The sequence below is a fragment of the Macrobrachium nipponense genome, chromosome 5, assembly GCF_015104395.2.
Source record: "Macrobrachium nipponense isolate FS-2020 chromosome 5, ASM1510439v2, whole genome shotgun sequence".
In the NCBI taxonomy this organism is placed as follows: domain Eukaryota; kingdom Metazoa; phylum Arthropoda; class Malacostraca; order Decapoda; family Palaemonidae; genus Macrobrachium; species Macrobrachium nipponense.
In genome coordinates, this window is record NC_061107.1 from 99,306,587 (window position 1) to 99,331,820 (window position 25,234).

The following is a 25,234-nucleotide window of genomic DNA, read 5'->3' on the forward strand; positions in this document are numbered from 1 at the left end:
ACTTCCAAAGCGGCTCTAAATCATCTCTCTCTTTACAGCGAACATAGTGGCTGTTAATGAATTACTTTGTGAAATATTTACGCCCCAGGCTTCTTTAATTATTCACCATTATCACAAATTACACTAACAATTAATAACACTCATCACTCTTGAAGTGATCGAGCAGATTTGTCTTGACGGCTGAAAAATTAACTGTTTATCCTGAAATCCTCAGTGCTCTCTTTCACTAATCTTTTGCGTTTCATCTTGATTTCTCACAACAATGGGGAATGAGTAATACGATATGACGTCCCTGTTTGACCTATTGTGGCACCCAAACACACTGCAAATGTTTACCATATTTAAAGGATTAGTAGGTACAAAATCATTGCAAATTTCAGAAAAAAATTTTATCATGATTGTGTGCTCAACACAGCTGACCTACAACATGGCCAGCTTCCATGTTTACATCCAGGTCTCATTCTGGATCGAAAACTATACACACTTGCTGCCAATAGCTGAAAGTTCAGCATCAGCTGGCAAATGCTTGGCACAGGCGAGTTTCCAGACAGTTCTAATCCACATGTTCACATTAAACAACACTTGACAGAAAGTAATAGGGAATTTGTTTGGTATTGTTTTGCCAAACATGGCACAGTTATCTGACAGTTTTTATATAAAAATTTAATGCAGCCTTTTTTTTTTATGTATAATCTTGTTTGGAGGTCTCACTGCAATATTTCTATTTGCAGACACCAGAGAGGGATCCTTGCGCCCTCTTCGTATCCTTTGGAGAAACTATCAACCAAGATGTTGCCAAAGAAATTATGGAGTTTGCTACAACTGCAGAAGATATAAGTTTTGGACTGTAAGAGTTGGCTGTTGTTTTATTTAGCTGCACAATTTTGGATTGTAAAGAATTATTTATTTTCTGTTACATTGGAAGAGAACACGTCATTTAAGACTTGTCATTGGATTTTAAGAAGTGTCATAATTTCAGCTAATGTCAGAGATGATTACTTTACCTTGTATATTGTACCCTTTAGGTTTTTAACCCTTTCACATATTCAACAGATCTTTTGACTAAATTATGTTTACTTAAATTTTTTATAAATATTAAACTGGGTGAAATGGCCTAACAGTACTGATTCAGTCTTTTTTGTATTAACTGTTTCAGGAATTGCATAAAGAGCTCTTCTTTTAATATGTATAGTACTATACTCTTTAGTAGTATTTTAATATATATAATATTTTGTTTCAGAAAATGCCACTTGAAGTTTGATAGTGAGGAAAAGGCTCTCGAGATGGAATCTACAGCTGCTGAAGTGGAATTCACAGATAATAAAGCTGCCGTTAATAATGCTTTTAGAGAATACCTTAAGTAAGCAAATTCCTTTTGTTGGTTTTAACAGTAAATCATATTTATAGTTTAATTCTTAACTTTTTCAGAGTGTTGGTTTGTTTTTTATGTTTTCACTTGTGAAATGTGCTATTTTTCTGGTCTTGATGTCAGGGAATTATAATGGCAGTTGTTCATATACAAAACAAACCATGTCTTAACATTAGAATAATCTTCTAGTGCCAGCTGAAAATCCGGTAAAATTAATAAGAATACTCGTCTGATCCAGGGACTATTGGCATCTTTACCTGCTAATGGATTAGTTATTTGGTAGTTCCCACAATGCCTTGGGTGTCCTTAAGCTCATCAGTTACTCTCTTACCAGCTTTAAGAGAGGATGTGTTTACTCTCTATCTCTTTAAAGCTAGTTTAGTTTGCCCCTGTTTTCCTACCTTTCCTCTCTATCTTTTCTCTTGGTGTACTCAGTGTGTGATCTTGTAGGTTTGTATAAGTAGTGAGAGATCATGGAGAATTTTGTATCACCAACAAAGCTTTCTTTGGGATCTTGCAAGAAACAAAGGAAATGTCCTGGAATGAGTGGGATTCCTTGTTCGAGATTTTTAACTTCAGTGTCTACGGATCCTCACCCAACATTCAGTAGGTGCAGAGTAAAATTATGTACAATTACTAATCCATGTTCAATTTGTCGTGTTGGTCGTGAACAGTGGAAAATGTTTTATGAGAATGGGTCAGTATAATAGAAAGGAGACGCCGCCATGTTTGGATGACCAAGAGTCTTCCGCTTCTGTACTGACCATGCATCATGCTGTTCCATGTTTCTTCACCTGGATTTGATGCTTCCCATACCCCTTCAGTTTCTTCTAATGATTTGTTGTTGGAAGCACCAGGAGGGGTTTTGTGCCTAATTATGATCGTTCCTTCCCTGCGGCGAGAGGGGGTGCATGCCATCTTTGTCTTATGTTTCAGCCCCGATACACAGAGGATGGAGGGAATGTGGGCTGCGTTAGGCCTATCAGAGGTATCAACCTTGGGTGGTTTGTTTTACTACATATATGATGTCATGCTTCCCTCCGGGTCTTCCGACTACAAGTGTCCCTCCTCCACCTGGTCTGCAGTTTACAGGAGCGAACTCTATGGCAACTGCAACGGTGCATATGTTTCCAACGCCACAGAATTTGGGAATTAACCTTGCGGCCAATGCAGGGATGTCGGCAGTATCCACATGGCGTCTTCCATCCAGTGTGGTGACATCACGGCCTGCTCCCTCAGTGACGTCACAACCTAACATGCCGTCCGCCATGACATCACAGCCTACTTCCACTCACATGCTCTGTGCCAACGTATGCACCTACACTTTCAGAATTTGTAGCGCGCACACTTATGAAAAAGTTACAAGCTTTGGAAGAGAAGATAAATAAGAAAGAGGAGGAAAAGACATAAATCATCATTGTCATCTTCTTCCCCTTTCTTCTAGTTTGATGTCATCGCAAGACCCAATGACGTCAGTGTATGCACCTGTCAAGCATTGGAGGATAAGGGAATTCGTGGCTGATCCTCTTGCCAAGAGGAGAAGATTAAATTTTTCTTCATCTTAGAGTCAAGACTGTCACAGCCTTATCAAAGATAAGTGCAGCAGGCAGTGGCTAGTGCCAGAAAGGAAAACGATGACCGTTGTTTAGATAACGTCATCAATGCCGAAGGATGGCGGACACTGGGATGGAAGTGGCTGGGACTGCAATGCCAACTGTGATGGGAAAGACGTTTGAGGATACACCATTGTTGTGTAGAGAGTCAACAGCGGGTATGCATCACTCTTCAAAGAATGGAGAAGAAGTACCAGTATCTCATGTAAGATCTTTCAAGATGAGGAAAGATGATAACACTCCCATTAAAAGGTTGAATAATACAGCGTTGGTAACCCCTCCGGATACACCGATTGAAGTGGCGGCTCAGCTCGAGAACACATGATCAAGGTCAGCTTCCCCAATTGCTGTTTTGGATAAAAGTAGAAACTGATGACGTATGTTCTACTTCACATGAGCAGTCTGATTATATATTGTATAATTGTTATGGGTATTTTATGCATTGTGAAATATGGTGGGTGTCCTATATATAGACAACATGTGGTAGATTCTAGAAGGTGTCTGCTTGATGTATTTAATTGTGTTGTGACGTTCATAGGCTGTGACGTCATAGACAAGATGGCGGCGGCGTCGGCAGGATGTAAACAATAACACGGGGCAGTAGAAAAGCACGTGTTGGTGGTGTGGGGTTGGTAGGGGAGAGCTCTCTGTCTGGTAGGATTGTTTTTGGGTCGTAAGTCTTGTGGTGCTGGTGTTTTTAAGGTGATTTCTGGAGTGTACTGGAGTTGGAGAAAGCGTACAGGTGGGTAGATTATTCATTTTTAGTAGAGAAAGAAAGGAGTTAGGCTAGGCCAAAATTCAAACTGGTAGCAGAGCGTGGTTGATCAAAGATGCCTGGATCCGACAGTGAACAAAGGGAGACTACTAGATGGAGAAGGGAATGTCCTAGGTTTAGCGGGATACAAGAAGAATACAAAGAATGGAAAGGTCAAGCCGAAGATTGGCTATTGTTGTATGGAGAAGATACAAAATACCCGGCGATAGAAATGAGAATGAGCTTAAAAGGGAAAGCCCGGAGAGCTAGTGGATAGCATTAGAATAAAGATAAACTTACTGGTACGAGAGGGTCCAAAGTTAATCCTAGAGAACTAGATAAAAGCCTATCTAAAAGACTCGGTAATGGAGAATTACGGTAGAATAAAAAGATACCTTCTAATAAGAAGAGAATCTAGTGAAAATATGGCGGACTATTTAATTAGATACGAGAAGGCAGCATCTGAGTGTGAAAGAGCAATGGGGAAAGGCGCGCTTGAAGGCGAAGTCAAGGGGTATCATGTAATAGCAAGCAAATCTCACGGAAAATCAAAAAACAAATGGTATTATCGGCTTGTGGGCAAGAAAAGCTGAGTACGGAACAGTGTCGCAAACAATGAAAAAGACTATTTGAGGGATTAGGGACTAAAGAGGAACGGGAATGGTGGGGTTCGTCAGAAAGGCAATGCCAGTTCTGGGAGAGGGAGGGAAACAAAGATATCGGGGGGGAAGATGGAACCGAGGAAGGGGTGGTAGAAATCCTATAAAACAAAGAAGGGAAGGTAACAGTATGTGCAATATGCAGCTCAGAATGGCATTGGGCTAGGGATTGTCCTCAGAATTTTCATAATAGGAAGAAAACTGAAACAAGACTAGAAGAAAATAAGGTAAAAACAGAAAATGGGACAGAAGAAGAAGAGGTTTATGTAGGAGAAGTTAATAAAATAGTGGAAGCATCATGGGAGGTGGTTGATGCAATTTTGGACACAGGGTGTAAATCAACAGTTTGCGGGGAATTGTGACTAGCACGTATTGTCATGGATTTGAGTCAGGAAGAGTTGAGGAGAATGAGGGACACTAGGACAGAGTCTAATAAAGTGTTTAAATTTGGTGAGACATCTTATAAGTCCAGAGGAATAATAGAAATACCTGTGATACTAAAAAAACAGAAAGTTTTATTGAAGACGGAAATTCTGCAAGGTGATATACCCTGGCTGATAGGTAAGCAAAACCATGAGTAAAATGGGTATGACCCTAAATTTGAAAGAAAAATTGTGTCATAGTAGAAGTATTAGGGGGAATGAAAGTAGAGTTAAGAGAAGACGAACAGGGTCATTTAAGAGTGCCTATAAGGAGGAGGAAGGTAGAAGAATTATTACTGGAGGGTTGGAAGGGAAAGAATCCAGGAGGGAAATTAAGAACACAATGAAGAAATTACATTTACAGTTTGGTCATGGAAGTGGAGATAAAATATGGAAGCTAACAGAGGAAGCACAATGGAGTAATGGGTTAATCGAAAAAGAAAAGAGGAAATAAGAAAGTTACTAACGGAACTGATTAAAAATTGTGAGGTTTGTAAAAAATACAAAAGAAACCCCGCAAACCGGTAGTAGGCTTTCTTGGAGTAAAACGTTCAATGAAGTCGTAGCGATGGATGTGGGAGAGATAGAAGAGAGAAAAGTTTCTTGGTAATAGTGGATATGGCAAACGAGATATTGTCAGGCCTGGTGGATAAAAGATAAGAAACCAGAACTATAATAAAGATACTTTTTGAGTGCTGGTTTGCTATATTTGGAGCACCCTCCAAAATATTGTCAGATAATGGGGGAGAATTTCAAAATGAAAAAGTAAGGAGGATGGCAGAAAAATGGAATATTAAAGTATTAGCCACAGCATCAGAATCTCCGTGGAGCAACGGATTATGTGAAAAGACCGTAGCATGATCAAGGGAAGTATAGGAAGATGATGGAGGAAGAGGAAGTAGATTGGTCCCTAGCTTTGAAATGGGTAGTGAGTGCTAGGAACTGTTTTTAATGAATAATGGAGGTTTCTCTCCCAACCAATTAGTATTTGGAAAAAACCCTTCACTGCCTAACCTAATGGAGAAGAAAGTTCTAGTCCTGCAAGCAGAGAAAAAGGGATGGAAGAGGGTATGGTAAGGGACACACTGAATGCAATGCACAAGGCCAGAGAAGCATTTATAAAAAATGAGTCCTGTAATAAAATAAGAATAGCGCTAAACAAACATCAGAGAACATAAATTTGAAGAAGCAGTGGTAGGAGATGAGGTATTCTATAAGAGGGAAAATGAAAATGAATGGAGAGGACCTGCTCAGGTAGTGGGAGTATCGGGGAAAACAATAATAGTCAAACATGGGGATTCTTTAAGAGAAGTAGCTAGGATACATGTGACAAGGATTCAACGACGATCACCAGATACAGAAGAGATATCGGCTAGAATAAGATTAAATCCCATGGGGTGAAAGGTAGGTCAGATGGAAACCCAAATGAAGGGAAAGTAGATTGGCTGGGAAAAAAGGAGAGGAGACAATGGGTGAGAGAAGGAATGCAGGACACAGAAGAGACTATAGAAAGAGAGGTGATAGAGGAAACAGTGGAAGATAACGGGCAAAGTGTCAATAGAAAGCGAGTTAATGGAAGAGATACCAAAATTCAAAAGGGAAATAGAGTTAGGGCTATAAACAATGATACAGGACAAGTAGAAGAATGGACTATTTAGGTCTTTGCAGGAAAAGATCAAGCCAAGCATGGCTGATTCGTACAATATACGAGACTCACAGTCAGGTGACAAAGGGTGGGGGGTTAACTTGAGGGATTATAGTCAGGTAGAAAAAAATTGAAGATGAAGAGGAGGTGTTGCTGGGATTTGAAAATAGAAGCATAATGGAAGCTAAAGAAAAAGAACTTCTAAGTTGGAGAGATAACCAGGTATATGAGGAGGTAAATGATGTTGGACAAAAAGCTATATCTACAAGATGGAATAGTAACTGAAAAGATAAAAGGTGGGGGGGAAAGGATATGTAAAGCAAGATTGGTAGCTAGAGGGTTTGAAGAAGAAATGGCTGAGTGGGAAAAGGATGCTCCCACATGCAATGCTGAAATTTTAAAATTCTGTCTAACCATAATAAAGGTGAAAAAATTGGAATTGTTATACATTGGATGTCAAAACTGCATATTTTACAAGGTGACGAGATACAAAGAGAAGTGTACTTGAAGCCACCAAGGGAAGATGGTTGGAGGGGATTATGGAAGTTGAAGAAACAGTCTATGGCTCAAGGATGCAGCAAAAGCATGGTATTGTTGTAAAGTGGTGAAAGTAGTGAAGGAGCTTCAAGGTGGAGAGAAGTAGACTAGAACCTAAATATATTCTTTTGGAAAAAGAACAATAAATTGGAAGGCATTTTGTGTACACACGTAGATGATTTTTGCTACGGAGGAACTGAAGGATTCTTAAAGGAAACGATTGGGAGATTGAAAGGGAAATTGCAAGTAGGAGAACAAGAGAGTAAAAGGTTCAAGTATATAGGAGTAGTAATAGAGCAGAAGGAGAATAGATTTTCCCTTAATCAGTGGCAGTATATAAATTCCATAAGAGAACCAGAGGCTAGAAGATATACGGGTAATAGAGTGCTAGAACAAAAGAGTTAACAGAGTACAGATCAGTGGTAGGACAGCTGATTGGGTATCACTACACACGATGCCAGAAATATCATATGATATTAGCGAATTAAGTAAAGCATTTAAAGAAGGAACAACTCAGGATATGAAGAAACTTATTAAAATTGTGAGAAAAACTAAGAGCATGATGGGCGAAGTTACAATAAGTGAGATGGAAGAAGAAAGGGTTTATTGGGAAGCCTATGCAGACGCTTCATTTGGAAACATAGAAGATGGCCATACTCAACTGGGTTTATTATTATTTCTTTGACAGATGGGAAGAGGAGAAGTCCCATATGGTGGAAGTCTAGGAAATCCAGGAGAGTGAACAAAAATCCACCATTGAGGCTGAAGCCCTGAGGTGTTGGGGAAGCTGTAGAAGGATTGATATATTTCAAGCATTTGTGGGAAGAGGTAGTAGGAGGGAGAAATTTAGAAGCCTTGGTTAACTTGGTAACACTGATAGTAAAACACTAATGACCGCCATCAAATCGAGCACTGGTGTAAGTAGCAAGAGATTAAAAATAGATATTGCTGCAATAAGGGAAACCATTGAATCCGGGGAAATAAAGGAGGTGAGATGGATAAAAGGAAAGGAGCAGTGGCTGATGATTAAACTAAAGCAGGAGTTTCAGGGGAATGTATTAGGAAATTATGTAGAGGGTAAAGAGTTGGAGGACGAAGGAAATTAAGAGGGGAATACTAGGTTAGGAAACAGTCGGAGGGAGGGAGAAAGAGATAAGTGTGAATATATTGTATAATGTTATGGGTATTTTATGCATTGTTGAAATATGGTGGTGTCCTATATATAGACAACATGTGGTAGATTCTAGAAGGTGTCTGTTGATGTATTTAAGTGTGTTGTGACGTCATAGGCTGTGACGTCATAGACAAGATGGCGGCGGCGTCGGCAGGATGTAAACAATAAACACGGGGCAGTAGAGAAAGCACGTGTTGGTGGTGTGTGCGTTGGTAGGGGAGAGCTCTCGTCTGGTAGGAGTTGTTTTTTTGGGTCGTAAGTCTGTGGTGCTGTGTTTAAGGTGATTTCTGGAGTGTACTGGAGTTGGAGAAAGCGTACAGGTGGGTAGATTATTCAGTTTTTTTATAGAGAAAGAAAGGAGTTAGGCTAGGCCAAAATTCAAACAGTCAACTTGGAGGAATAGACGGTGTCTTGCTCTAGAACAAGGAGCATTGAAAGATTTAGGCGTTTGCATTCTCCGGATGGCTATTCAAGAACTAGCCAGTAACGGTCGCAACAGTTAGCTGATTTTCTGATATATCCCAGAATGGAAAAACATTTTTCTGTATCTGCCATAAAGGGGTACAGGGTCGGCACTACATTTGGTTCTGCAAATGGATGGGTGTTAGACATTTCCCTCGCATGGGAAGTGGGCTATGTTGAAGGAAGAAAGTTTTGAGCAGGTCCTGTTTGACTAAGGAACTAAAGGCTCCTGATTGAGATTTAACCATGGTATATTGGCTAGCCTTACTAAACCCCCATATGAACCATTGGAACAAGCCACGGATAGAAGCTTGATCCTGAAAGCAGTTTTTTTGTTGGCTCTAGCATTGACCAAAAGAGTAGGGGAATTACTTAGTCTGTCATATGAGGTGAAGCATTCTAGAGTTTGGAAGTCTATCTTCAAATTTATACCAGACTATGTAGCCAAGACTCAAGGCCCACCTCGAACCACCCCTCTGACAGACAAAACTGGGTTGGAAGAGTAACTGGTGAGCTCATGGGTACAGATACCAGTAGTCCCTGGATCACACAAGTTTTTTTTAATTAATTTTACTGGATTTCCAGCTGGCGCTAGAAGATTATCCTAATGTTAAGACCTCAGGTTTGTTAGTTTTGAAAAATTCAAATTGATTATAAATTTTCATATTTCTTTATTTCAAACTGTGTATTCTTCTTCTTTTTTTCAGTAAAACTATTGATATGAATAACTTGTGTATTTTGTTAGTTGTATAGTAAGGTTTAATCACTCTAAAGATACCCCAGTAAATTGTGGTCTGCTTAAACAATGATTAGAGCTCTTGTTATTATGTAATTTCCTTTTATGGTGACAAAACTTGAAGTAACATCTTTAAATTAGATTTTTGTACATGCAACTTCCCCGGCAGATAAATACTTAGCTATAGTCTCCGACGTCCCGACAGAATTCAAAACTCGTGGCACACGCGACAGGTAGGTCAGGTGATCAGCCCATTCCCACTGCTGGGTGGCAGGACTAGGAACCATTCCCGTTTTCTAATCAGATTTTCTCTGTCGCCGGTTCCGACAACATTGTTGTTGGTTCCTCCTGCATAGAAATTCTTTCTCGCTTGCTGAGGATTCTCTGGTTGACCTTTGGTGACGTATTTGATCTTTAGCTTTGGCATACGCCTTTTGTGGACCGTTTTTGGATATTGATTTGGATTTTTCTTAAGAATGTCTGACGTTACACCTGTGTTTAGGGGGTTTGTGAAAGAGGAATGTAAGATGAGACTACCAAAAGTTTCGGTAGACCCTCACACTGTTTGTGTTAAATGTCGGGGGAATGTTTGTTCAGTAGCTAACACCTGTGTAGAGTGTGAAAGTCTGACTGAAATAGAAAGGAAGAATTTGGCAGCATATATCAGAAAGTTGGAGAAGGATAGAGTCAGGAAGGCTTCCATCAGAAGCTCTAGTAGATCCTGCTCAATGGAGCAGGAAGTAGCTCTTAACTCTTATGTAAATTCTCCTGCCTCTAGTATGGTTTCAGCCCCTTCCCCCCGCAGCGAACCCGTGGATTCGTCTTCGGAGATGGCTGCAATGAAAGCCTCGATTCGTAGCTTACAATCACAGCTACGAGCAATGAAGGAAAAAGGTAAGAGCAGTGATTTGTGCAGTGTCCCCTAGGCCTAGACCGCTTCCAAACTCCCAAGACCAGGGGAGGAGGAATGTTGACAGCCGCAAGGAGGATGTAGAGTATCCCCAACGGTCAGGCGTCCCTTTGGTAGAACCTGTAGACTCTTCCCAGGCTGCCAAGGATAGCTACAGTAAAAGCATCCTACGGAAGTGCTTTTCGGACTCCAATTCGTCTTCGCCTAGACGAGGGTGGAGTTCATTGTCCAAGTCTCACCCTCTCAAGAGAACCTGGAAGCCTCCTGGAGTGAGATGCGTTGGACTCCAGCCCTGAGCCCTTCCCGGAGTATTCTCCTTCACAGAAGAAGAGAGCTCTAAGATCTGACTCCTCTCCGGAAGGAGTTAGTTCGACGACGAAGAAGTTTCTGGTTGGCCTCCAGGAGCAGTTGTCCGCCCTGGTAGGTGCGCTTTTGAATGGCACATCTCGAAAGAAGGATGTCTCCCTTCCGATCAAGAGCTCTGTTAAGAGAGCGGCTTCTAGCCTTCGCTCTGGCTCAAGCAAACGCCCTTCTCCTGAAAGGCACTCTTCACCAGCAAAGCCTTCGACTTCTTATGCCTCCTCTCGTCATGGACGTACGTCTTCTCCTGTCAGGCCCTCTTCTGTTCGCAAGCACCTCTCATCGTCTAAGCGACCTTCTAGGAGTGTGTCGCGGGGCACAAGCGCCTCTCCTGACAGGCGCCAGGGGCCTGAGAGACTCCTGGATTCAGACATTTCCCGTGCTCCCCGTGAGCGATTTGATTCTTCCAGACTACCTGTGAGAGACAAGAGCACCCCTCTCCTTGCAGATGCCAGGAGCAACATTTCTCTGGAAGTAGTAGACCCCGTTCTCCTTCCAGGCGCCCTACAAGGGACGGACGCTCCTCTCCTTGCAAGCACCTAGAGCCTTAGAGGCTCCCTGATCCTAGTAGTGATAGAGGGAATAGTAGGCCTACCAGACGCCCTAAAAGGGACGACTCAAGCGCCTCTCCTAGCAGGCGCATCTCCCCTTCCAGGCTCCCTCTTAAGGACACAAGCGCCTCTCCTGGCTGGCGCCAAGATCAAGGCAACCGCCTTTCTCCTTTCAGGCGCCCCCACCGTGACACAAACGCCTCTCCTGGCAGGTGCCAAAATACATACATGAGCCCTGAACTCAGTGGGCGCCCTACTCCTGTCAGGCGCACTTTCAAGGACGCAAGCGCCTCTCCTGGCTGGCGCCAGGATCCTATCAGATCCAAGGATGGTAGCAGGTGCCCTACTCCTGCTAAACTCCAGCAAGTGGAGACTAGTTCTCCTAACAGAGCACTTGTTGGGAAGAGACTCTGTTCTCCTGCCAAGAATATGGCTAGGGAGAAAAGCACTTCTCCTTCTAAGAGCCTTTCACCTGGAAAGCCCTCTTCTCCAGCAGCAGCTTTGGAAGAAGTTTCTGAGGAAGAATCCCCTAAGGACGCGGGGATCTCTTGATTATAAGAGACTAGCTTCTCTCCTCCTACAAGTGTTCGGAGACTCTTCGCCCGGCTGACCCTCCTTCCCCAGGATCTTTGCTTTCAAGTACTAAGTTGTCGAAGTCCCCCTCCTTCGTCAGGATGCGCCCTACTCTCTCTCTCTGAGAAAAGCAATTAAAGGGTTAGAAAGCTGGCTTCTTTCCAAGAAAGAAGCAGGGAAGACGGTTTTTTCCTGTCCACCGTCCAAGTTTGCTGGAAAACCAGGCATTTGGTTTGATACCAGAGAGTCCATTGGATTGGGACTGCCTTCTTCTGCTGATGCAGATTTCTCCTCTCTCGTAGACTCTTCGAGGTTAAAGATATTTCGAGGTCCTTGTCTGAAAAATCCACTCAAGATCTTCTAGCTCAATCGCCTAAAAGATTGAAGCCTGCGGTCCCGGTGACCAAGAGGGAGAAGGCTCCCTTCCAACAGCCCTTTAGAGGAAGGTCCGCCCCTAGATCCTCTCTTAGGAACAGACGATCGGAGAAGAGAGGAAGGTCTTAGAGAAGACCTTTCGCTAAGAACCAGTGAGACAGCAGTCCTCCAGACGAAAGTAGGTGCCAGACTTTTAAAGTTCCACAAAGTCTGGACACAGAAAGGGGCCGATGCCTGGTCCCTCTCTATCCTCAAGAAAGGATATCTGATCCCCTTCAGGAAAAACCTCCCTTGACGACAACTTCAAGGGAGTTAACAGCGAAATACAAAGATCCAGTAAAGAACCAAGCCCTTCAACATCTGGTTAGCCAAATGCTGGACAAGGAGGCAATAGAAGAAGTACAAGAGCTCAATTCCTCAGGGTTTTACAACCGCCTGTTTTTGGTACCAAAAAACTCAGGAGGGTGGAGACCGGTCTTGGATGTGAGCGCTCTGAACTTGTTCGTGACAAAGAAGAAGTTCACAATGGAAATGACATCCTCTGTCTTAGCAGCTCTTCATCCAGGGGACTGGATGGTGTCCCTGGACCTTTAGGATGCTTATTTCCACGTTCCAATCCACCCTTCTTAGAGGAAATACCTGAGGTTCATGGTACGAGGGAAAGTATTCCAGTTTTGTGCTCTGTGCTTCTGGCTTTCGACGGCCCCGCAAGTGTTCACAGGCCTGATGAGAAATGTAGCACATTGGCTACAACATCTGGAAGGAGTTCGGATATCATTGTACCCAACGACTGGCTGATCCAGGCCCAGTCGGAAGTTCTCTGTCTGGAGGACTTGATTTTGACTCTGAAGTTGACCCAGTCCTTAGGACTCTTAGTAAACCTCGAGAAGTCCCAGATGATTCCCCAGCAAAGCATTGTCTATCTGGGGATTCGGATGGATTCTCGGGGTTTTCAAGTATTTCCATCCCAGGAAAGACGAGATCGCTGCTTGGAAAAAGTAGCAGCTTTCCTAGAGAAAGAACTATGTTCCGCGAGGGACTGGATGAGTCTTCTAGGGACCCTTTCCTCGATGGAACAGTTCATTTCTCTAGGAAGGCTTCACCTAAGGCCCCTGCAATTTTACCTAAGGGAGAATTGGGATCAGAAGTCCCAAAAATTGTCAGACTCCTTTCTTCTCTCAAAGAAGATAAAGGAGAATCTACGTTGGTGGTTGAACCCGCACAGGCTCAACGAAGGCGTGTCCCTTCGTGCTCCGAGCCCTCGCCTAGTGTTATTTTCAGACGCCTCAGAGTCGGGCTGGGGAGCCACTCTAGGCGCGAGAGAAGTGTCAGGCACCTGGAGAGGGGAACAGGTGTCCTGGCACATCAACCTAAAGGAGTTGGCAGCAGTTCATCTGGCACTCCTGCACTTCGAGACTCAGATCTCAGGACAGGTGTTGCAGGTCAACTCCGACAACACCACAGCCCTAGCTTACATCAAGAAGCAGGGAGGAACTAACTCATTCTCCCTTTACGAGAAAGCAAGGGAGTTACTGCTTTGGGCCAAATAACGAAACATCACTCTCCTAACAAGGTTTATACAAGGAGAAAGGAATGTGAGGGCCGATCTTCTGAGCAGCAAAGAGCAAGTACTTCCTACGGATTGGACCCTGCATCCAGAGGTCTGCAACAGACTTTGGAACCTCTGGGGAAGACCGAACATAGATCTGTTCGCCACACATTGGAACGTAAGGCTGGAAAACTACTGCTCCCCAATCGCAAACCCAAGGGCGGTAGCAGTGGACTGGACTCCTTCTCAGTTGGTCCGGGATAGACGGGTATGCTTTTCCACCATTCAAGATTCTAGGGGAAGTGGTGAGAAAGTTTGCAGCAGCAGGAGCCAAACTGACTCTGATCGCCCCGTTTTGGCCAGCTCAAAACTGGTACACAGAAGTACTGGAATGGATGATAGATTTTCCGAGATCGCTTCCACTCAGGAGCGATCTTCTCAAACAGCCCCACTTCGACAGATACCACAAAAACCTCCCCCGCTCTCAGTCTGACTGCCTTCAGACTATCGAAGGACTTGTGAGGGCAAGGGGTTTCTCTCGCGGAGTTGCAAAGGCAATTGCAAGAGCAAGAAGACCCTCTACCGTTCGAGTCTACCAGTCGAAGTGGGAGGTGTTTCGAAGATGGAGCAGAGCTCATAAGATATCCTCTTCCTGTACCTCTGTGACAGACATAGCCGACTTCCTCCTTTACTTGAGAGAGAATTGTAACCTGGCCGTCTCCATAATTAAAGGCTATAGAAGCATGCTTTCCTCAGTCTTCAGGCATAGAGGCCTAAATATTGCAGAGGACAAAGATCTCCATGATTTAATCAGGTCCTTCGAGACCTCGAAAACTAAGAATATTAGACCACCCAGTTGGAACCTTGATGTGGTTCTAAGACATTTAATGTCCCCCAGATTTGAACCTCCACATACAGCTTCTTTCAGAGACCTGACCAGAAAGTCGTTGTTTCTCTTCGCTTTAGCCTCGGCCAAGAGGGTAAGCGAACTCCAAGCTTTAGAAGACACAGTTGGGTTCAGGAAGGACTCAGCTATCTGTTCCTTCAAGCCCCTTTTTCTCGCGAAGAACGAAAACCCTTCAAAACCTTGGCCGAGAACTTTCGAGGTTAAGGGACTTTCTTCGCTGGCAGGAAGAGAACTAGAGAGGACTCTGTGTCCAGTCAGGATCCTCAAGTTTTACCTGGAGAGGAAGAGAAAACTGGGGGGTAACAAGGAAAGTTTATGGTGCTCTGTTATAGATCCTAAAAGATCCATCTCTAAAAATGCTCAGGCTTTCTTTATCAAGGATGTAATCAGAGAAGCCCACTTAGCCTGTGAAGAAGAGCACCTCAAGCTCCTAAGAGTTAAAGCTCATGAGGTGAGAGCCGTCGCTACCTCTTTGGCTTTCCATAAGAGCTTGTCTCTACAAACTCTCGTTGAGTCTACATACTGGAGATGCAACTCAGTGTTCGCATCACATTTAAGAGACATTCGAGTAACGTATAAGTGTTTCTCTATTGGAGCATACGTATCTGCGGATTCGTTGCTGGGACAGGGAGCTGAAGCCAATCCTATTTAGTTTAGTTATGTTAGGGTTTTTAATGGTTTGTGATGTGCTTTTTAGGTTGTTTGGAAGAGGGTGCTGGAAGTGGACCCCTTTCAAATCCTAGTTTCTAACATGTTTAGTGTGGTCAGGTGGTTGGGATTGGTTGTTGTGCTCCTTGTAGTATCTTAGTGCCTAAAGCTCTATCATGTAAGAGGGTTAGCCCCCGTTGATACGATACAGGTGAAGGCTCTGCCATGTAAGTGGGTCAGCCCCCATTGGCACGATCCAAGACAAGGCTCTGTCAAGTAAGTGGGCAAGCCCCCATTGACATGATCCAGAAGGGCTATCAGTCACAGGTCTCATCCTCTCTGAAGCTCTTGAGGCAAGCAGACTCATAGACAGTATCCATGAAGTCTTCTGCCCTTTCAGGTAGGAACCAAGGTTGTTTATTATTATACCTACAACATATGTTGTTTTCCTGTTTTTTATTATATATATATTTAGTATGTAGCTGTCTCTTGCCCTCCTCCAAGGGTGCCAATCAGCAAAGTATATATCTGCCGGGGAAGTTGCATGTACAAAAATGATATTGTTATGATACAATAAAGTTTTGTACATACTTCCGGCAGATATATACGATATAGGGCCCACCCAGCCTCCCCTCAGGAGACAGGTGGAAGAGAATATCTGATTAGAAAACGGGAATGGTTCCTAGTCCCGCCACCCAGCGGCGGGAATGGGCTGATCACCTGACCTACCTGTCACATGTGCCGTGAGTTTTGAATTCTGTCGGGACATCGGAGACTATAGCTAAGTATATATCTGCCGGGTAAGTATGTACAAAACTTTATTGTATCATAACAATATCATTTTCAACAAATTGGAAGGCATTTATTCTTGAAGTAGTCGAGTTTATACAATTATTGTTTGTATACAGTGCTTTTATGCATTTTATGGTTATGAAATCCTCCCTAGACTATGCAGTACTTATGGTTAAAACATATCTCATTAATAAGAAAATTCAATTTCAGAAAAGCAGAAAAGCGGTCACTAAATAGCGATGATGAAAGCCCTTCTTCCAAAAAGAAAAGGGTAAGTATGTAATATCCATTGTCCTTTACCTACAAGGTGTGTATTTTTTTTCTTCTTCTTCTTCTTCTGTCTTGGAGTTAACCCTTTCTTTATTTTGGCTGCCTTTGCATTTTTTAGTCCTATTAAAAAAAACTAGGAATTTTGTACCATAGCCAAATATCTTGGTCTTAATACAGTGTATGTGTGTTTTTGGTGAATCACAGACATGTTTCCACCCATAGTAGTTAAAATTATGCCAGTTTTGTTGTTATATAATTCCTTAGTCTGCAATTTTTTGTTTATTTGACCCTTCACTTTAGAATACATTATAATTTAGTTATGAGGTTTCATGATAATGCCAAATACAGGTAAACTTTCATTAATCCAACAACTGATTGCGACTGAAAATTCTGAGTTACAGAAGGATTACATCTGAACAACAATATCTGACTGATGCGCCACTTATTTAAGTTATCATGTACATCATATGAAATACAGTAAGTCCTCGGGTTACGCCGGTCTCGACTTACGATGTTTCGTGGTTACGAACGCGCCCCCATAAAAATACGTATAAAAAATAATATTTTGCGTCGTTCCGTCTTACGCGGTTTAGCGTCGTAAGCGACGTAAAAAAACGCGAACTAGTTCCGGGCGCACGGCGGAAGAATACGCTTTGTGGGGGAGAGGATGGCGTCGCTTCGCTACGCTCATTCCTCGCCCATACGCCATTTTGGTTGTTTACACTGCCTCTCTCTCCCTCGTGTTGTATCGTTTTTGTAACTTTTTGCTCTTTGTTATGGCTCCCAAGCGCAAGGCGGACTCTTCTGATGGTAGTGCATCGAAGAAAAGAAAGGCCATCACCATGGAAATTAAAGTGGACATTATAAAGCGATCTGAGAAGGGAGAAACGCCAACAAACATTGGCCGCTCGCTTGGCCTTAGCTGTTCGACCGTTGCTACCATTATCAAAGATAATGAGCGCATCGTTGAACATGTGAAAGGATCTGCTCCTATGAAAGTGACAGTGATAACTAAGCAGCGTAGTGGTCTAATAATTGAAATGGAAAGGTTATTGGTGCTTTGGTTGGAAGACCAAAATCAACGGCATATCCCAGTCAGCCTTATGGTGATTCAGGAGAAGGCGAAAAGATTGTTTGAAGCGTTGAAAAAAGAAAAGGGGGAGGGAAGTGAAAGTGAAGAGTTTGTGGCTAGTGGGGTTGGGGTTATTTATGCGATTTAAGGCTCGGGCCAATTACCATAACCTTAAAGTGCAAGGTGAAGCTGCTAGTGGGGATGAGAAAGCAGCGAGTGAATTTCCTAAAGCGTTGTCTGAGATAATTAAGGAGGGGGGTTATTCTGCTCAGCAAGTGTTTAACGTAGACGAGACAGGTTTGTTTTGGAAACGTATGCCTAACCGCACTTACATCGCCAAGGAGGAGAAGTCAGCACCCGGTCATAAAGCCAGCAAGGAGAGGCTAACTTTACTTCTTGGGGGTAATGCTGCTGGCGACTTCAAACTGAAGCCCTTGTTGGTGTATCAGGCTGAAAATCCAAGGGCACTCAAGGGCATTTGGAAGGGTCAACTACCAGTAATTTGGAAGTCCAGCAAGAAGGCATGGGTGACACTTGCAGTGTTTGAGGACTGGTTCGTAAACCATTTTGTTCCAAGTGTGGAGCGGTATTGCGCCTCCAAGGGTATCCCCTTTAAGGTGTTGCTAGTGCTGGACAATGCCCCTGGACACCCTGCCCAGCTGGGAGACTTCAACCCTAATGTCAAGGTGGTTTACCTTCCACCTAATACCACGGCCCTTTTACAGCCTATGGACCAAGGAGTGATTGCTTCGTTCAAGGCCTACTACCTACGAAGGACAATTGCTATGGCTTTACAGGCAACTGAAACCAAGAAGGACTTGACTCTGAAGGACTTTTGGAAATCCTACAACATCCTTGATGCTGTAAAGAACATTGCTAATTCCTGGGAGGAGGTTAAGCAAACAAACATGAATGGTGTCTGGAAGAAAATTTGTCCTCAATTTGTGAATGATTTCCATGGGTTTGAGGACACAGTTCAGCTAGTTGTCAAGAACGTTGTTGCCTTGAGTAAAGAAATCAATTTGGAGATGGAGGTTGATGATGTTACAGAGCTGCTGGAGTCTCATGGCGAGGAGTTATCTGCTGAGGACCTGATACAACTGGAGAAGCAGATGATAGAGGAAGAAGAAGAAGCACCCACCCCAGAGCCTAAGGCTTTCACAAGGCAGGACTTGACAAGAGGTTTTGCAGAGTTGCAGCAAGCGTTGTCAACTTTTGAGGCTCAGGATCCCAACTTGGACAGGTTCACTAGGGTTTCCAGAGGCGTCATGGATTTGATGCAGTGTTACAAGGAGATCTTGGATGAAAAGAGGTCGCTCTCTGTTCAGACTAACCTGGAGCAGTATTTTAAGAAGGTAGAGAGGCCTGCAGGAGATCCTGTACCCTCTACCTCAGCTGCCTCTGCTAATCCAGACTTGCCTGCCCCACAATCTCCAGCACCTTCTGAATGTTCTGCTAACCCAGACTCACCTGCCCCAGTATCTCCAGCACCTTCTGTAGGTTCTGCCTCACCTAAAGACTCACCTGCCCCAGCATCTCCAGTAGTATGTTCTGCCTCACCTCAAGAATCACCTGCCTCAGCATCTCCAGTAGTATGTTCTGCCTCAGCATCTCCAGCATCTTCTGGAGGTTCTTTTTCTCTTCACTAACCTCCCCCAGTCTCTCCAGCACCGCAGCTTCCTCTCCAGTGTGCAAGCCAATCAAATTAATAAAGGTAAGGAATTGTTCTCTCGTTGTTATTGATAGGTATTTACATGAAATCATGTGGTATTTTTTAATGTTCCGACTTACGCTGAAAATCGTGTTACGACGCATCTTAAGAACGGATCAACGTCGTAACTCGAGGACCCCCTGTATGTAATTAGTTCCAACAGTTCCGACAGGAATACAAAATTACACTTACATAGATACAGTACTCAGCACACAGTACATGGTGGCTGTCTGCTGACTTTAAAGTACGTAAAAAACAAATTACTAAGGAATAGGCTTAAAATAAGCAAATTACAAACTAGTAGTCTTACTTGTGACCTGAATGGGGTTAGTTTGCCCATTTTGTTCTTAGCAGTTTTGGTGTGAGGTTGTGTTGACCTTCATCTCATACAGTTGAAATTTGCTTTTGTATGTGTCACATGCTCAAGCCCTTTCTTTGCTTTCACTGCAGCATCTTGTCCTTCTCAAGCCATTTACATTTCACTGTGTAATGTTAAGCCCCAATTCCCCCCACTTAAAAAACTTGTTTGTTCATATACAGAACAAACCTTCGGTCTTAACATTAGGATAAATACTCAGCGTCAGCTGGAAACCGGTAAAGTTTAAAATAATTGTTTACGCAAGGGACTATTAGCATCTGTGCTTGGTCACGAGACATGTGGAGCCACCCACATACTCCTCATTAACTCGTGACCCTGTTAGTTATTTTCTTACCGCCTTAAAGTGAGGACGTGCTTTGCTCCGTCCTTTTAAAGCCGGTTTAGTTTGCCCCCTGTTGTTTTCAACTTGTTTGGAATTCCCAGGTATGTGAACATGAAGCCTTCTCATGCTGCAAGACTTCTTGGATATCACAAGAAGCAGATAAAAGCCGTTATTTATGTCGATGGTTTCTACGTCGAAGTACTCATCGTGTTGTAAGTTGTAGGTGAAGAAACTCCTAAGGTACGGTTAATTCGGTACCTGTGCTTCAGAATATCCCATATTCATATGGATTGCCTGTAATCCAAAGCTTTGATGTATCTGGGTGTGCTTTGGGAAGTAATTATGACTAATTGTGCTCCTTTCCCTGCGGGGAGAGGTGTGCATCACCATCTTGTTTTCGTTCCTAACGTCGTGTTGCCACCCAGGAACCCACGTGATGGATGTCCCTTTTATCCTGAAATGCACTGAATGGCGGTCGGATGCGTCGCCATCTGTAAAGAAGCAGATAGTGCAACAAGGCAGCCTTTAATGTCAGGTTACTATGCCTATGAGAATAACATCAACAGCCTTGCACTTCTGCTAGGGTGCTGGCTTCGCATTCAAGATACTCAGTGACGTCATAAACATGGCGAACGCCATGACATCACTTCACAGCTGAGGCCTACACGAAGACATGCTTCTATTTTCATTTCAAGGTACAAGAGTACTTTACAACTATGCTTGTAAAGTACATGATCTGGTTGCTTGAACATGCCTTTACTATCTTAGGTTGGGCGAATTAGTAAGGTTATAAGTATAGCCGAGCATAGACTAGTGCCTAGAAGGTTGTGGTTGTAGCCTAGCATGGATAGCCCAAACTTTTTTGAACAGTTTTACCCTAACCTAAGTCATTTAGTTTCTACATTGGGCTAGTCCATACTAGCCTAGCCTAGTTAAGTGTACATCTCGGATGGACTTAACCTACCCTAAGTGATGGAGGAGTTAGCCTAGCCTAATTAGAAGTGTTAACATAGCCTAACTTAACCAAACCAGGGTCCTAGCCTAATCAGAAGAGTTAACATAGCCTAACCTAACCAAACCAGGGTTCTAGCCTAATTGGAAGGGTTAACATAGCCTAACCTAACCAAACCAGGGTCAACCTGGTTTTGCCAACTTAAAATAACTTAGTCAATTCTTAATTGACTATACCTACTTAGACTAGTCCAAGTGGTTGTTGGCTAAGTTAACCTGGAATCTGCAAATGGGTCTCTTCCAGACTGGTCTAGTGTCTATATTGAAGTCATGAACCTAACATAGAGGGTTCGAGCTTCAGTTGGCTAGAGCAAGGCATTAGTACCTCATCATATCTGGAAGGGGAAAGTGGGAAGTTTCCCATTCTTCAAGAGTGAGGTAGGTTGAAGTGACGTTGGGTACAATTCTGGGCTAGGTTACTCGAGAATAGCACCATTATGGTTTCTGGCAATATAGGATTTCCCTTTGGAGGGTAGTATATTGAACATATGCCCGTATATTGTAACAGGTCACCGCATAAGGTGTTTCGTGGTTGGGATCTTAGTTTTCACAAAAACACTGAGCTGTTTAATAGCTCTCCTAGGGCTGGGGGCTGGCCTGAAGCATTGGATAATTTTTACGTGGCTAGGAACCAATTGGTCACCTAGCAACGGGACCTGCAGCTTATTGTGGGATCCGAACCACACTATATCGATAAATTATTTTCTATCACCGGAAATAAGTTCTCTGATTCCGCGTTGGCCGAGATGGGAGTAGGACCTCAAACCACTGGTTTGGCAGATGAGTGCACAAACCACTCGTCCAGAGAGGAACTCATATAATGGAAAAACCATGTAATGTCTGTCTCAGGGGTTTCACCCTTTAAGGAGCCTGAGGATTCCATTTGCGATACTGGGAACAACCTGGAGGTTATGCAAACTCTAGGTTCTACCTGTTCCGCCATATCCCGAACGGAAGGATGGGTTCCAGTAGTTAAAGAGGACCCAGGATGACTGACTGACATAAAGTTTATCGTAGCACAATCATCGCTACCAGGTTCGTGTGGGGATTATTATTAATGGGTGAAGAGGCACCACCGATATAGGTAGAATTAATATCTCAAGGTCTGGTGGTTGACCAGTATCCCCTTTCGAACTAATAATGCTCAGTTTTTGGGTGTAGAATGTCACCTCGGACATAACACGACTCCAAAGGTCGTTAGCTCATATATACAGAATGACTCTTTGGCCATGACTGCCTGTATAGTGGATGTTTCTGTCCATTAAAGGCATTCAGTCAGTAGACAATGATCTGGTGGAGAGGTTGTCAGAACAGAGGGAAGAATCTCTGTAATTACATGTTTATATGCATGGTGATATACATTGGACTGGTGATTGGGCATGTGAATATTGCTTCACACTGACTAATCTTCAGATGAATCAGGAGCAGTGAACTGGATGGTGCACATAAGAACTCCGATCTGATAAGTGATAACATACTCTGTATCAGAGTAGCCTTGACGGACTACCTCCAGGCACATACATCAGTCACGTTACAGGAAACTGACGTGGATGGGATCTTCCTCTGACCTTGGTAGAGTGGGAGTACTCAATAACCAGGGTTTTGACGTAGACTCAAAAGTAGTCTGGAACATCAGTTCCAATTGGCCCCGGAATCCGAGATAATGAGTCAATGCAGCACAGGTCATGATGACAGATACATTTTTTAGTCATTCTCAGTACGGTGCGAGTATGTGTGAGGGACCTTCAGCAGGGCCGGCTTTGACTTGTCAAAGTACTCTGTGGTTATAGAAAGAACTACGTCACCTAGAACATTAAGGTGGTAGACATAAAGGAACAGGCCAAACAAGAGGCGATCGGTCAAGCCTACTCCTTGTTTGTCAAGTTGCACCAATGAGGTTATACAGAAGAGGTCATCAGAGGAATATGGGCCTTCTGGCATTTAAGAACATATCTGTTAAAATGATCGTGACGGTTGGTCTGTGACTGTATCGAAGCTCTAAATTGAGCAATTTTAAGGTGTCTGTCTGTTCACTGAAATTTGAGAGTGGGTTCTTTGTTATGAAAACCATTTTCAATTTCCTGTGTATATATATATATATATACAGGTGGCCCGCGGTTAACAGCGCAATCACTCAACGGCGAATCGGTTTTACGGCGGTCGTCAAAAATATTCATTAAAAAAATAAGGCATTTTAAAGGTATCTTTACGGCACAATTTTCAGTTAACAGCGCCGCTAGTGCCGTTGTCTAACGAGTTCATACATTTGTAGAAATGCCGTTCAGACCATAAAGGTTATGCAAATTATATTAACAAATTTTATGGAGAGTTATTACGTAAAATATATATAGGTAAAATATATGCCCCTGACGCTGTTCTATGCCGAAAATATCGAGTTACATAAGTGCAAATTTAGCTATGGATGTGGCGATTTATAAATGTTCATGCTTTTATTTAAAATGTGTATGAAAATGTATTACGTGAAAGGCATTTTTATTTCTGTACAGAAATATGATACAAAGGCAGCTTTTGAAACTGCCCTTCACGTTATCAAATATGATGTTTTTTCATGTTCTTTCTTGTGAGCCGCCGCCTGCCGCTCTTCCAAAAATATCGATTTTAAAAAGTGCAAATTAGCGATCGATGTGTCTTATTTTATAAATGTTTATGCTTTTATGTTTAAAATGTGTATGAAAATGTATTACGAATAGGGTATTTTTATTTCTGTGCAGAAATATGATAAAAATGCAGTTTTTGAAACTGCCCTTCAAGTTATCGACTACGATGTTTTTTCAAGTTCGTTCTTGTATGCCGCCGTCTGCCGCTCTTCCGAAAATATCGAGTTAAAAAGAGTGCAAATTTAGCGATCAATGTGTCGATTTTTTAAAAAAAAAAAGAGTGCAAATTTAGCGATCGATGTGTTGATTTTTTAAATGTTTATGCTTTTATGTTTAAAATGTGTATGAAAATATATTACGTAAAGGTATTTTCATTTTTGTACAGAAATAAGATACAAATTAAGGCAGCCTTTGTAACTACGCTCCACGTTGTCAGGGGATGTTTTTTCATGTTCGTTCTTGTCCGCCAGTTCCGAAAAATGCATTGTGTTATTTTATTAATTATGCATCTCTTCCATAAATCCTTTAAAAAGTTATACATTATTTTGCTGTATCCAAGAATATTGTATGTATTCTCATATTATTGTATTTTAAAATACTACAGCAAATTTAAGCCCGTATTCCGCGGAGGGGCCAATGTTGTGGTTTGAAATCAGCTGATGAATACGAGTTTGTTTCACTATAACGCAATTCTGAGCGAATGCTCTTGCTTCTAGTTAGCATAAATGAATATCTAGATACTTGACTTATATGAGACACAGTTATTTTTCCTTATACAGCGTGTTTTTAGGCGGAAATATTTATTGAATATGTCTCGTTGTGAATGTGAACTACTTTTTTTTTCGTTAACATATTATGTTGGCGCCATGTTTATTGCGTAAAAAATCACGTGATTTCGTTTGCAATAATCCTTTATATCATCGTAATACGAACTTTTCGTGATTTATCTTATATCGGCGTGAAACCAACAGTAAAATGTGTTCTTTCAAGCACAGTAGTTTTGATTAAAATTATTTTATCCCAATTTTATCTACGGTTGTGTTTGATGGCATATATTTACTGCAGTTTTATCCTTGTTGCCGATGTACGATAATAGTCATTAGCAGCTTGAACCGTTTTCTCAGCTACAGTTATAACTAGGTTTAAATTTAACAGTATATTTCCTGACTGATCTTTAATCTATATTGATCTCTGATCTATAGCGAATAAAGTTATTACATTAAGATATCTCAGTTCTATTCTATACATAACGCCATTTATAACAACTACGGTAATGTTGTACTGTAGTACGATGATTGAAATACAAGCCAAACGGATGTTATCCAGTTCGGTTGTACTTAGAAAAAAAAAAAGTCATTTCTCGTTCGGTTGTTCATGGCTGTACACGTTCATGCAACGAGTATAACGTTAAAACCATACTTTCATCATTCTCTTTTCTGTTATTGAACTTATGTAACTAGAAGATGGATAAAGTTAGGACATTGTAATTTGATCTCTCATAAAATCAGACTATCGTAAGACTAATGATCGTAACCTGAACACTACAGCTACCTGTACACTGTATAAACTTTATTATATCTTTACATACTCTAGACACCCAAAAGTACTGTACAGTAAATTCTATAGTACTATACTGCATAAATATAATTTTACTTATTGCGCCGTTGTGGGATTACGGCGCCTTTGACTGGTCTAGAGTTTCGAAAGAAGGTGTGCGGTGGCCGTAGGCTTTAAAATCGCTTGGCGTCGGCGGTCAGGAACGGAACCCCTGCCACTAACCGAGGGCCGCCTGTATAAGGTTGCCCAGAAGTCCTT

The 25,234-nt window shown here is 42.4% G+C and overlaps 1 protein-coding gene across 1 annotated transcript in view; it reads left to right on the forward strand.

The window, feature by feature from the left end:
• Positions 1-707: 707 nt before the first annotated feature.
• LOC135215545 (probable ATP-dependent RNA helicase ddx56) overlaps positions 708-25,234 on the forward strand; it is a 74,795-nt gene continuing 50,268 nt past the window's right edge. The window contains exons 1-3 of the mRNA XM_064250378.1: positions 708-847; positions 1,241-1,360; positions 16,247-16,307. Of these exons, the coding sequence (XP_064106448.1) occupies positions 807-847; positions 1,241-1,360; positions 16,247-16,307 (222 nt within the window). The 5' untranslated portion in view covers positions 708-806. The remainder of the gene's footprint in view (positions 848-1,240; positions 1,361-16,246; positions 16,308-25,234) is intronic.